A 15,068-nucleotide genomic window follows, 5' to 3' on the forward strand; every position below is an offset into this window, starting at 1 on the left:
TTCAATTGCCGATAGTCATCAGTTGGACGCCAATCATTGCTATCCTTTCTGGGGACAATGTGCAACAGAGATGCCCATGAGCTGCTTTACGGTCGTACGATTCCTAAGTCTATCATTTGGTCGAATTCGCTTTTGGCCAACTTTAGCTTTTTGAGGGCTAGTCGTCGTGCTTTAGAGAATACAAGTGGTCCTGTAGTCGCGATGTGATGTGCAACATTTCTGGCTACACACGGCAATTTCGATTGCGGTTGGTATATCCCAGAATGCTTATTGAGTAATGGTTGATAGAACGGGTTTATCGTGAGCTTAATTGTGACTGGAGATAATCCGCGACCGGAGAAAGAAGTTACGCAGACAGATAAATTAGCGTTTTGTGTCGGTCGGTCTTCAGTTAGGAAAATTGCAGGGTTTTCTGCAATTCCTAGAAGACTTTCCATACTGGTTATGATATCAGCACCAGTCGGGGTCATCAGTCTCTCGTGGTCTGGAAACAGATTGCCTACTTGAAGTGCTTCTTCGAGGGATGTGTGACCATTTATGGTCGTTACGATATTTAAGACAACATGTAAGTGTATGACACAACTCCGTTGTGTCATCCTGGGTCGTTTGAGGCTTCACTTTGACTGAAAAACCCCGGCATTAGAAGATTTCGTGGTTTCTTAGATGTGGTCGGTAGATGCAGCCAGTCGTCTAAGGCGTTGTTTTGGAATGAGACCCGCACAGCTTGCACCTGTTGAGGAAGCTTGGATAAGAAAAGTTATTTGAATAGGCCATCATCGAATGTTCTTTGGCTGATAACCTCTCTCATTCTTTGCGACATGTCTGTCTCAGAACCGTGATGCAGGTCGATGTTATTAAGGAGCTGGTATACCCTTTGTCTATTGGTTAGGTCTCCGCGTTTAAGGATAGATCGTTTCAGTGTTTCGTAGGGTTCAGAAACATCACTAGTAAACATACTAGGTGTTACGTACCTGTTGAATTCCCGCGGTAGTGCCTTGACTACTTCGAGGAATTGTGCGCGTGTGTCGTTCACGCCGTGCTCGTGGAAGTCGGCTTCTGCGTAGCAAAACCAGGCCTCGATGTTGTCTGGCCAGAAGGGCATCAGTTGAAACGAAGGTGGGTCTTTAGCTCAAGTACTTTGAGTGTATATTCAGTCATAATGAAATATCAAGTACGAGGATGAACGAGTAAAAAATATATATATATCCAAAAACACGGATAAAAAGTATCACAATATATAGAAAATTAAGATGAGGCAATGATATATAAAATCCCAAAAAGGAACAGATACAGTTTGCATTTTGGTATGCCAAATCACGTTAGGCTCACCAGTGAAGATGCCACAGGTATTTAGAGTTTGACAACGCTTTAACCAGCAACACCTAATATGAAGCGTACCCACCAAGTGAAATCAAAAGACAGAATAGAGGAGGTTCGAAGATATATTTGATAGGCTATCAATATATCGTGGATGGACTGATCTAGACTGGCTAGCGATTGCAGGTGATGTTGAGCACAGCGTTCCCACTCGTGATCTGGTGCGGATGCATGACCGAGCGCCTTCAGCTAGGTGAGTCCATTAGAACATGTGGTCAGCATCCAATGTCGAAGACTTACAGAGCTATATATTTTGGGGATTTATTACCTCTGCAATCCTTTCCACTTATTGAGGTTTCCAAGAAGTTGAAATAGCGATTAGAAAACTCAGAGACCTTTATGGCCATAAACCAATCAAAACGTAAACAATTTGGAGGGTAAAGAATAATTACCTAAAGAAAAGTACAGTGTATTGAGGTCTGTCTTGTTTAAGTATATTGAATTGACGCAGTAATCCGTTGCATGTATACAGTAGCGGCATAAAGTATTTGTTTTACTATTTTGTTTGTTTTATGGTTTATATTTTGTCTAAGCTGCTATGGTGTTTTTCACACATAGTTCAAACTTCTTTCCAGCATATCACCGTATTTATATCTCTAGTTTTAGTGGCCGAAAATAACAATTCAGCCCTTGATCAGGGGTTGAAAAGTAAACATTTCTGTGTGTATTTGGACGAAAAGTAGACAATTCAGCAACATTTGAAACAGCGACATGAACGTAAAAAACAGATCTTTTTGGCACGTTTCCCCATTATTTCCCTTTTGTTCGCCTTTATCTCCCCTTTATTGTTTGGTTGTAGGTAATCACTTCCTGCATCAAGTACAGAAAAATCCGCCTATAATTAAAGATTGTGCCAGAAAAGTGCGGAACTACGCAATAAAGTGATCGTGTCATCTATGGAAGTATAGGGAAAGTCCACAGAACTTATAATTCTTTTGGTACTTTAAATTGAGATCATGGAAAGTAACAATTTATTTTATCATATATCATATGATATACTTCAGTAAGGACAAAGCTGAGTAAGTCCCGCAACGGAGAAAAATGATCTGCGTAACTTGTCCAAAATTACGGGTAGTGATCAATTTCTATATATTATTAGTGTTACTGTTGTGTAGATTTTCTTAACGCTTAACTCATCCCCACGATACTACTGGTGTAAGGTAGATTAAACTAACATCTGTTTTCGGCCCTACATCTAAACTAATTGGGTTCGTCGACCGCCTCATTTATTTTCTCAAGTCTCATCAGGTCTCATGTGTTAGTGTCTGATAAAATTCCAACGCGGATTCCGAAAGCTTTAATGACCTTCATTAGCTTCCATTATTTTTGGTGCAAACGAATTCTGTCTTGACTAAAGTATGAATATACTGCCCAGTAGTTCCCTGTGTTCTGCTTTATGACTAAAACTTGGCCTTTAAAAACAGGACATTCAAAGGGTAAATACAGTGTAAATGTAAAAGTTGAGGACTGAGAGTTGTTTTACAAGTTGTTTTTTTAGTCGAGACAGAATGTAGGTGGCTTAATTGTAAAGGTTATTTAAAATGACCATACTTGATAAGTGGGATATTGTTAATCAACATGGCTTGTCATATAGCATGTAGTATATACTTTGTAAAACATACACGTCATTGAGCAACTTGACATCTACACAACATTTTTGTCTTATTTATTTAGTTTTTGAATGACAATTATGATCAGACGAAATAATCTTGGTCTCTTCCTTTCGAAGAGTTATTTCAATTTCGAAGTATTACTTCTCCAAAAAACTGTTGTTGTTATACATGGCGATGACTTTATTCATTTTATATTGAAGAACGTAATTGGTTTTAAAGTTAATAATCATAATGAGTTCCTTCTTTTCTCAATGACGGCTTCTAAGTTGATAAGCCAAGTACAAATGTGTGACATTCAACCACTCTTCATTTTTGATGGTTGCACTAAAGTTGGAGTAAGTTTTATTTTTAAATATATTACCTCTTCAAGCGAAACTTTTGTTGCAAATATTTACGTATCACTCTCTGTATTATCTTTATTTGGACTAGTCCGCTAACCCCTGTCAGCCCATCATTTAGAACAGCTACATGATACTAATTTATTTATAACTTCAATCTCAAAGTCTTCACTCTTTCAAGACTACAGCTCTCAAACATTCTCTTTTTCAATCAACGGTTTGGAAGCTTTCTGGCTTACTGTCTTCTGGCTATATAAATTTATCCACCGACATCTTGTTCACGTAAAAGAAAACTCAATAAGTACAGGTAAACATTCAGAACTGTCATTAGAGGTTGGCCTACTCCAGTCTTTAAACTAACGACTCTGTCCCTTAATCTGAAATCAAGCAATGTAAACTTGTTACGTATTCATAATGACCGTCAGTATATCCAAACTTCACTTGACCCCTTAATCGTTAGGCTAAATATGTTGAAAAACGTATGTTATTTTCGATTCATTTTAAGAATCCATTAGATCTAAGTACGAAGTTATCTCGACTGAAATCAGAAGCTTTGTTCGTAAAGGTGGAACCTTAGAAAGAAATGAAAAACATTCTCAACTTGGTGTGATGATATTTACTTACATGCTGATACTACCACATACAGTCAACGTTCTGACTTGAAATGTACCAAAATATACAAGTTCAAAGTGTCACATTTTAAAACAGCAAAATATTCGGATGAACAACTAGAATGTGGTTCGAAAAATCATACAGACAGTGAGCCATGAGTTAGAATATTATCAAGTGTAAAAGTTGTTGCCACGTTGTGGCATATTTTAGGTCGCAAGTCCCATCAAAGTAAACTTTGTAGTTTACGCTTCTTCATATTCACGTTTCCCCTGTTATTTATTACATACCAACTAGCCCCATAATGTTTATCTATACCTGTGTGTGATTCATTCATTCAGAAACAACGTATAACTTCGTACGTACGTGCATCAGTTCGAGTTACCATACCACATTACAACAGAGATACAATTGTCGATTCAAATCCCATAGTGGTAGAGGTAGTAAAAGTGTAAGCAGTATTAGGGAAGATTAGGGTTTGAAGATGTTATTCAAGGAGTATAATCCAGTGAAATAAATCTGGAAAGAGGAGAAAAAGAACATGAAGAATTCAGAAGAACACATAGAGTAGATGCACCCGCACCATTGCAAATGACTTTGAGCCATGTCACTCAAGGTCTCTTACCATCGGTTGCTATCATCTCACGGTCCCCAACCAGGTAGTCTTCACCTAGCAACATGACCCAGTCCACTTGTCAGTGACTTCATGGATTTTTGCCATGTTTTGGTCTGGCCGCCCCTAGCTTTCTCCCAACATGCACCTACGCCTTTGTGTAATTAATATATTTCCATCTCCATACTACGGAAAACAATTAAGGTGAATCCAAGACCATAGCTTTGGTGGTAAGAAAACTTATTTCTTCTGAAATCCTTCGACTTAGCTTCAGATGAGCAGATAACTTTGTATTTTTTTGAGTCGAGTCAATTTACAGAGGTAAAACTGTTTAGTTAATGAATGTTGATTTTAAGAACCCTAAGCGTACATCGTGTTTGTCAAATTTCTCATTGTTATGTCTGAATCACTGACCAGTCGATATGAGTTCTGTGTCCATAACATTTACTCGACTACTTGGTTCGTTTTACTCAGTTTTAGTTGGAAATCGCATTGGTTTCCTTCGTTAGTCAGTTTTAGATTCCTCAATATTTGACACGATTCAAACCATGAATAAGTGCTTGTAAACTGAATCCCCAGACCTCTGCTTCATATTTGGATAACTGTACAAATTAAACACTAATGCTGTATCGCCTTTGCCCTCAAATGCCCTGGTACGGCCGAGAGTGGGGAGAGTCCGCTCTCCCTCTCAAAATGCTCTCACATGGTCACGCGTATATAGCCTCTGCCAGGGAAGTCCTACTCACTGCCTTCTCGTGGCGGGGGTGTTTACGAAACTGAGAGGACGAAAAGCGAATGTCCGGTGCTCTAACCGGATTCCAAACCAATGGTGCACATGGGCTCCAGTATCCTGCGGGAACAAATGGCGTACGAACCAATTGTTGGTCACCGGCTACCATGGGACTACATCTCTTTACGATGCTCCACTGCCTTGTGGATCAGGCCTTCAGGTCGAAGGCTCAGGGAGTGGCCTTCTAAGAAAACCACCTGCTTCGGTTTGGGCACCCCGGCAGTATCACGGCCCTCACACATCACATGAGATTTGTGTGGCGCATATGTATTTGGTGCCTCCTTGTATCAATATCTATGTGTTAAAATAATAATAATAACACTATATATTTGTAGAACAAACGCTAAATACAGTAATGTGTTGTTGTTGTATCGCCTTTGCCATTTTTTACCTAAGTATTTTGACTTAGATTTTCTTTGTCTCCCAACTTGTCTATTCGCTAACCAGTCAGTACTCCTGTTTTACTTCCTATCTCATCTTTCTTTTCCTTTTTCAGCAAAACCAATCACGCTACAATGATCAGATGTGGTCCATAATCAATCGTTACAAATCATCGTTTGTGGATGTGTTGTCGTTCTTTCAAATAAAATACATGACATCACTGTATTCAGCTCAGTCTGATGCTGCTTCATTATCCATATATTTACATTGTCCGTTTATAGCATCCAGTTATGATATTTACTACATGTTTCCTGCTCAAGCTACTAAAACTGAAGCGAATATTATGCAAGAATTAATCTACGTCCCGATCCATCTCCTAGATTTTTTTAGCTGCAAAGATGATGCTATTATTTTGTCTCATGTTTTCCACCAAAAGTTTTCTCGTATTTCGTCAGTTGTACCCCATTTACGACCTTTATTAAGTGCACTGTATGCTGGGCGGTTCGAGGTACGTGCTAATGTGTGTAAGCAGTTAAAATATAGTACGACAGATTACTCCAACTACCCTAGTCCTCGTTTACATGAATGGTTTGTTCTAGTTAACTGGTTGGTAAAATCATCCAATGTAAATTATGTTACACTTTATGAGTATGTTATTCAAGCACATCGTGCTGAAGAACGACAAAGTGTGACTGAGTATCTTCTGGATTGTATTGCGGCTTTTATGGACAATGTTCTAGAAAGTGGACTTGAAATAGCATCTTACTTTTGTTTAGTAAACTCCAGTTCCAATGTACCTAAGGGTAGGCTGATTGAGATTAGTGAAGAAACTAATGCTTCAGTAAGCTTACAACATATGGATCGTCTGACCAATCAACTCAACGCCAAACAGCCAATAAAGTTCAATTTTACTCATGATTGGCCTCGTAATTTGACAGAACTGTATCGAAAGGTTAAACTTTCTCCAGCTATTATTGATGTTTTACACCACTCCATTAGAAAACCGTTTCTGTCAGTTCATGCTTACTCCGTCAATTTACGCCTACTTGTTTACCGAATTCTTTACGGAGTAGAGCATTGTGCGGGTGTAAAACTAAATCCAAATATAACTGAGTACACATGGGTCGGTGATGATATGTTAACCGAGCTCCCTCTCACAATTAGTCCTCTTCTTATGAATTCAAATAAAAGTAATTCAGTGGATGAAATAGTAAGCAGTCAGTTGAATATCCCTCTTCCGCAACACACACCCCAACCTGATTGGATTTTTACTTTGGCTGTAACTTTAGCATTTTGGCATCAACAACATATCAATAATACTGACGAAGGCCATGAACGTCATTTCGAAAATTCCCCAATTGGTTTAGCTATTGCAACTTGTGTTGTAGTCAATGTTTTCAATATTGATTTCATGAGTAGCAATCTACATGAACATTACACACGGTGGATTGACTTCATCAGAAACGAAATATCACTTGCTTCTGAACGTGCTTCGTCACTAAATCAGTCTCCATCATCTTGTACGAAATCTGTCACGGAACAAAACTTATCAAACCTAATCGCTGTTCAACACATCTACAACGAATTGCAAACCGTTGTCTCATTACTAAACTGTTTAGCAGGGGATGAGAATAAGTCTAAATTATTTAATTTTCTGCCTTGTTGGGTTTTGTTTCCTTCTTTTCATCTAGTAGATTGTCTTTCTCATCATTTAGACAATCAGTTGCCCTCTATTCGATTAATTCATGTAACAGGTTACTGGATACCTCGATTATATTGTGCTAAAAGATCTAACAATCTGATAACTGATCTTATCAACATTTTTAAACGCTTGGTTAATACTGTTACGCTGCTTTCTGCATCATCTTTATTTAATCTGAAACCTAGTAGTATGACTAGGAGAAGTGAACAACGTGCTCCTTTATCAGAATTCACTAACACCATTCCGGTCAATAATGTTAACTGTAATGATTCGATGTTTCACAACATTAAACTGACTTCAGTATTATCTGATGGTAAAATTAGCAGTGTACTTGGCAAACATCTGGATAAACAAGTGATTGACAGGTTTCTCTGTGATTTGACTGAGAAACAAAATGTTGCGTGATTGTTTCTTTTAACGTGTTTTTCTTTTCCTATTTTGACTACTTCATTCACTTTCCATCCTGCATAACCTACTTGCAAATTATTAGTGCTTGTGAATATTTACTGAAAAATTAACATCATTATGTTTACGATTGATGTATCCATTACATATAAATTTTCCCACTTATCAGTGAATTTATTAAAGATTAGTGTTACTACGTTAAGGTTGTAAGTAGCTGACGAGAAACTGTGAAATATGATGAATTCATGTTATTCTGCTACATTGATTGTTCTTGCTTTAGTCATATAATGTAACAATCACAAACTATGATTATCAGCGAAGTCGTTTTGTACAAACGTTTACATTTGATTCTTAATTTCTCCAAATATTAGTTTTCTTATTGTTACTTATTTGGCAAAATGAAACTAATTTTGTATTTTCTTCCCATAATTTTAAATAACTCGAAATATCACTAGTTTTTCTGAGATTATTTTGTTAGCGGGATATAGATTGGATTAAGACATATTTTGTGCAGGATTGTATTAGGGCGCGCTGATTGGCTATTTCCTAACCCATCGGCACCACTGGGTACTTGGAGAGCGCTCTAGAATCTTCTCATGTAAAAACTATAAATGTACTAATGTTTTTCTTATCGTGATTCCTACTTCCATCCAAACCTTGGAATCCACTGCTCGTGTTCACACGCTCTTTCAAGTACTTCATGTAATGCAGTTGCCAGCAGCATCCCAGGATTCAACTATAACCCCGAAAGTGGAAACACCTTTGTCATGGGGTTCAATCGTTGGGAAGATACATTCAGAATCTTGATACAAAATGCTTGACATTTATATGTGTAAACAGACTATTTGAAATATATAGCGCAAATACATCACAATTTTCAGATCAGCTACGTCTTCTCATTACTTTATCGAAACTTATAAAAGGAAATAATTGCTTAAAGAAACCATGGATCTCCGATATAGATGATTTTAAATATATCCATCAGGAAGCATCAGTTCTCTCAGGTTTACAGGTGCACCTTAATGACGAGTGCCAAATAGCACGAAATCTAGGTCATGGGTTTCCTGTCGACTACCACCAACCACCCTCTCACCTTAACATATTACACGCGACGTTAAGTCACCTAGACTAGTACCCATATTGCAACGTGGTCGGTAGGACTCGATCTGCACTGAAGAGTTCATAACATCGGTCACTACTTAGTAATCAATCAATTACAATCTAAATGTATTTTGACCAATGCGGGGAGAAAAATTAAATTATGTTATATCACTGAATATAGATCAAAATATACTGTTAAGCTTGAAATACTGTGATTTTGTGGCGTGAAAATTTTGGTGTTATTTACTGCTAAAATGGGAACAAAGTTTTATTATGATATACATGTAGAACATTTGGCTAGAATGTACTCATGTGACAGTCCAGTGTATCATTATAAGCGTACCCTTTACTTTGCACCTACGCATACGAATAATAATTCCTTGTTCATATACCATTATTGTATCATGTTTGTGGAATATAATTATACCATTGTGTATTTCCCTAATTACTTCGTTCAATTTTGTATTATATTACATCTTGTTCCATTTGGATATATGTACTTACTAAGCATCCGTTTATCCACCAGTGATTCCGTTATATTGTAGTGCATGCTACTTATGCTGACAGATATAAGTAGTATGTAGCAGTAACAGATGTGATTTACTGGAACAAGAAGTGAAATAGGTAGCAAATGAAGTAACAACAGAATTGAAAGAACCCTAAAGCTTGTAAAGAACAACTGAAGGAACATGTGTGAATAATGTATTTAATGTATGATTTTCATACATTATAAAGGCACTCTGTAATTTCGCGTTAAATAATAAGTTGGTTTTTCCACCAAGTCTTCGCTCACTACAACATTACCCCTTATTTCGTCCGTGTTCATGAATTATGCATTCCTTGGTTGTATTATCCTATCTGATTGATTAATGCACAATTATTTCTCTCATCCTACTTTATCTAGTTTTATTCTAAGTTCTCTCTCACTATGTCAACTGACATTAAAAATTAATTCAAGTATACATTACTCACTAGTCATTTATTCAAACATGTATAATCCTAGTAATAGATATATTTTTGTTATATCCCAATGAGCAGAAAAATTGTAAAATGAAAGCCAAGTATGTTTGTCTGGAAAAACAGCCCAGGTTAGATGAACATTCAGTCCTTCTTTCCTGTTGAGCGCACGCTTTGGCTACTTGCCTCTCTGTTGCAATTGGAAAAGCCATTCTGAGTTATTTTGATATGTTTGATATCAACTTGGTGATTATTGAAAATAACGCATTGCGATTGTTGATTTGTAAATTTTCCAATTCTACGTGATTATTAGGTCTTTTTGTATAACTTAAATTTTCCTTGGCACGAGCTGAGATCTCACGGAAAGTCTCCAATATAGAACGTATCACAATCGACACAGCATAATCTATAGACAAAATTTTGAGTGGAAATGAGTGGGGTTTTATCTTTAATTCTAACTAAAGCGTTTCTTAGGGTGTTAGTTGTCTCATAGAAAGCTTTAATTTTGTAAGTTTTTAATATCCGTTGTAATTTCTCTGTTGTACCTTGGCGGTAAGGTAAAACCATATTGCCAATCCAAGAGATTTCATTAGGATTGTTATTTACCGAAGGACAGTTTTGTTTTAATGTTTTTAATAATATTTTTGGAATAATTGTTAGAACATAGGATGTTTGCTATATTCACTTTTTCTTTCAGCTTGTCTTCTGAGGTAATTATTTTGGGTTGCTCTTCTGAAGAGATTCAGGGTTAAGGAAGTTTTCGCACAGAATGGATGTGTGGAGTTAAAATCAATATACCGATTCGAATGTGTCGGTTTTCGACATATGGCTAGGTTTAGACTTTCGTTCGAATTCCTTTTAACTAAACACTAAGAATGGTAGTCCACTATGTTCATCTTCCTTTTCGAAAGTTAGTATGATGTGCTTGGAGAAATTCCTAAGAGTTTTTAATCATGATAAGTATGTCATCCACATGTCTGAGCCAGATGCGTGATCTGATGATGCTGGCAAAAATAATCGTCTCACTGTGGAACATAAATAGGTTTGCAACAGTCGGAGGTACTGGAGATTCAATGACTAATCCATTCGTTTGTTTATATAAAGTCCATTTGAAAGTGAAGAGCTGGGTTTAGGCATAGTTTGAGGGACTTTATGATAGAACTAATGCTTATCGGGCATCTACTTGATAGAGTATGATCGTTCTCTAGTAAACGACTAATGAAGTCTAGACATCTTATCAATTGCGATACTAGTGTATAAAGATACAACATCAAAGCTCACCATTGTTTCGCATTTGTTGATAAATAATTGCGAGGTTTTTTATTTGGATTCGTAAGAGTCCTTTACGACTGACTAGGTTATGTTGAAGGGGATTCAGTAAGCTGCTTAAATATTTAAATAAAGCATATGTAGGAGTGTTTGTGAAGTCCACTATTGGTCTTAAAAGAATGTCAAGTTTGCGAATTTTCGATAGCCTATAGAAATGGTATGTGGTGTTAGATTTAATGTGTAAAGTAAACCATAGGGAAACGCCAATAAATAGCTTTAGTTCTTTCAGAAGTTCACTTGTCTCTGCGTTATAACTTGCCGTTTGAATGCTTATTGTCTTGGCCTTTTTAATGCTACTTTTTGTATCTGGTCGTCGCTGATTGTTATGTCGAGAACGCTTATCACTTATACTCGGAACGATGGACCTCTGCAATTCCCACGACGCGAAAGTAAGAACACAAAGACTGGTATAGGTGGTGATTTATTAACCCAAAACACTATGACGACGACGACGATTCTAGTAGAAAATACACTCATTTATATATTGATTGTACACCCATTTTGACTAATAATTAGGATGAAATCACACATGAAAAATACTTAGAGTTATAACAAATCACATACTAAGCATAGTTCATGTCAATGGAATACAAGAATATCGTATATTATACAGAATAAAATATCATACGAGAAAAGAAAACAAATACTACATTGAGTAATCATTACATTGAATCAAAACGGAAGTAATCTCGAAGTAAACTCATAATGAGTAAATCAATCGAAAATTGACTTTTCTTTCCATCATATCAATCTGATTTATCTTTATTTTTAGCCACTTGACCATTTTTAAAGTCTATTTTTAAATATGGTCCTATCGATAAATGATTAAGAGCTTTTTCTTCATAATCTCTTTTGTTCATGACAACTGTCGTATTACCTTTATCATCCCTGGTAATGACAATCGTTTTATCATCTTGCAGTGAGCGCAAAACTTTCCATTCTTCTTTGAAAACACTAGGTGGAATGGATATTTGTTTAGTCAATATGTGGGTTTTTTTGACGTAAGATATGCGATTGCTTACCTGGAATGTTTTCGAGTACGGGTTCTAGAATTGGAGCGTATTCTAGAGTAGTATTTGACTTTAATTTACATCGAAAACGGGATATGTGCTTCGTTATCATCGTTATACAACAATCAGAATGGAGTCAGACGACGATCCTGTAGATTCATGAAAGACGTAAGAACAAAGTAAAGATCACCATTTGGTGATGGGCAAGCTGAAGCTGAAGCTAAAGAAGCATTGGACAGACAGCATTACGAGAGTTTAGTACAGCGTTCCCTCGGGATATTAACAAACTCAACGAATTCAAGATTGCTATCAGCAGCAGATTCCAAACCTTACTAAATTCGGTGAAATAGGAGGAAACTACCATAGAGAACAAATCGAAAGGAAATAAAGAAACATTAATTTCAACATGTCAGGAAATGCTGGGTCGTAAGAAGCATCATCATGAAGAATGGATCTCTGTCGAAACCCTGACAAGATTTGAGAGAGGAAGAAGAAGAAGACAGTAATTAAAAACACTCGTCAAGAACAGAAAAAGCCACGGCACAGACCGAATACACAGAAGGCAAGCCAATCGCTGAGATTCAAGAATAGATGGGCAGAACACTGGAAAAGGTGAAGACAGTCAGAGTAACAGCAACCTTTGGAGCAGTCGGCTTCAGTATACACAAGGAAAAGTGAGATCCTGAAATACAATTCAGCGGTCACCAACAGAATTTCTTTTGATGGAGAAGCTGTGGGAGAGGTGGAAGGCTATACATACCTGGTTAGCATCATCAATAAACAAACAGGATCTGACTTAGATGTAAAGGCACCAATTGGTAAAGCAAGTTCAGCACACCTACTATTGAAGAATACCTGGTACTCAAAACAACTTCCTGTCAACATCGAAGTCAGAATCTTCAATACAAACGTCACGACAGTTGTACTTTAAGAAAATGAAAAATGTAGGGAACTACCACAACCATCATCAAGTACGTACAGGTATTTATAAACAGTTGACAACACAGGATACTCAATGTCCGTTGGCCAGGTACCATCAACAACTACCTACTATGACAGAGAACAAACCTAGCTTGCAGTTGAAGAGGAAATTAGGAAAAGATGTTGACGGACACACATTGCCGAAATCATCAAACTGCATCGCGAGGCAAGCCACAACGTGAAATCGTAAAGGCAAAAAGGAACGAGGAAGACCGAAGAATATATTGTGTCGGAGATTAGAGGCAGACCCAACACTCACAAATATCATTTTACAAAGATTCTTAGCTTGGCTGCTCGAAATAGACTGGAGTAACCAAAATTGCACATTGGAATCAAACTCGAAAACCTACTGTGTGTTGAAATTAGACTTTCCATTAGACACTCAAAACCACGTTTTTGCTTAATCATAGAAGGGAAGGGATGGAAAGTAGAGCGGATAATGTAAATTAAATAAACATACATCCTTAAAGATTTTAGCTCGCTTTTACCAATGCCTGCATTTTTACGACCCGCTTTTACTGATGAGCTTCCTTATTGAAGAGTACAAGATGGATGGTGAAAGTCTAAGTTGTGTTCAGTAAATACATTCATAAACCACGAGGCTAACTGGATGGGATGCGGTAAATTACTCTAATATTAAAAGTTACTAATCCGTAAATTGAAACAAGATATACGAACGAACATATTGTGTTTAATTAGATCTTTGCCAAGGTTTACTCTTACAGCTATATACGCATGAAAAACCATAAACTTATAACGACAATTTATCAGCTGTTAACACAAATCGCACAATTAGTCTTAACAAACTGATGGTAAGGGAAGTGTAGCAGGAATAAAGAGAATAATAAAAACAGAATGATAACATACGTTGATATGAATATTTCAACGCGGGGATTATGTCAAAATTTGGAAAAATAAGCTTATTAACTTAATAACCAGTAACATTAGGTAATACAATAGGACGACATGTGCCAATAGTTAGTCTTAATATATAAGCTGTGAGTATACAATGTGAAAGAAGGGAAAACTCTAGCAAAAGGTTGAAAGAGGCAGAAGTATTGTTTATTAATTTTCCTCTGGTCAAGAAAGGGGGAAGGGTATTACAAACCTTCTTGACAATAGCCTAGGGTTTGGGCTCGAACAACTAGAACTATAGACACATTCAAGAGACGAGTTCGAATTCTGATGGGAAAATGGGTAGGTTTTCTACAAAGGACTCTGAATGCTTTGGTTTTCGAACTACTATAGATCAAGAATGTGCAGACTTTAACTCTTTAGGAAACACGAGGGGAGGCGCTTGCTCTCTCGTCGGTCAAGTTATCTGGTATTACGTGAGATATGGTTTGTCTACAGGAGGAATTGAAGTGGGTAAACCTTTTGTTTACGAGTCCTGCCCGCTGTTGACAAAAACTTAAGGGCATGATTATAAATCGTGAAAATAAGTAGTGACTGATTAACCTGTATTTTAAAATCTATGCTCATTTAATTAGAAGTACTTTATATTGCCTGTATGAACTTGTTCATTGGCTGTAAGTAGTCGATTGTTGTAATCCAAATACCATAAACTGTTTTTATTGAATAAATTTAAATGTAAAGACTATTCATACTATCCAAAAGGAAACTAGAATAAATTTTTAACTATCTATCGGCTATAATGATAAGTTTATTGTCGGCAAACATAGGTTTTAATTTCAATGGTTTAGTTTCTGTCGTTGGAAACTGATTAACTTAAAAATTCATAAGGAGAAAATTGTTTTCCCTTTAGTCATTCCAAAAAGTCACCAACAAATAGTCCAAATATTTAAATATCAAATATTTTATAGTTAAATGAAGAGACGTTTCTCGGTTAGACAAGTTTATCA

The 15,068-nt window shown here is 36.7% G+C and overlaps 1 protein-coding gene across 1 annotated transcript; it reads left to right on the forward strand.

Annotated features, from left to right (window-relative positions):
• The first annotated feature begins 1,827 nt into the window (after positions 1 to 1,827).
• Positions 1,828 to 8,965, forward strand: MS3_00004043 (uncharacterized protein). Its single transcript, XM_051211933.1, has 4 exons — positions 1,828 to 2,340; positions 2,382 to 2,448; positions 2,493 to 3,325; positions 5,837 to 8,965. Exons 3-4 carry the CDS (start codon positions 3,059 to 3,061, stop codon positions 7,826 to 7,828), a joined length of 2,259 nt encoding a protein of 752 aa, XP_051072054.1. The 5' UTR covers positions 1,828 to 2,340; positions 2,382 to 2,448; positions 2,493 to 3,058; the 3' UTR covers positions 7,829 to 8,965.
• Positions 8,966 to 15,068: the final 6,103 nt, after the last annotated feature.

Source organism: Schistosoma haematobium, chromosome ZW (genome assembly GCF_000699445.3).
Source record: "Schistosoma haematobium chromosome ZW, whole genome shotgun sequence".
Classification (NCBI taxonomy): Eukaryota; Metazoa; Platyhelminthes; class Trematoda; order Strigeidida; family Schistosomatidae; genus Schistosoma; species Schistosoma haematobium.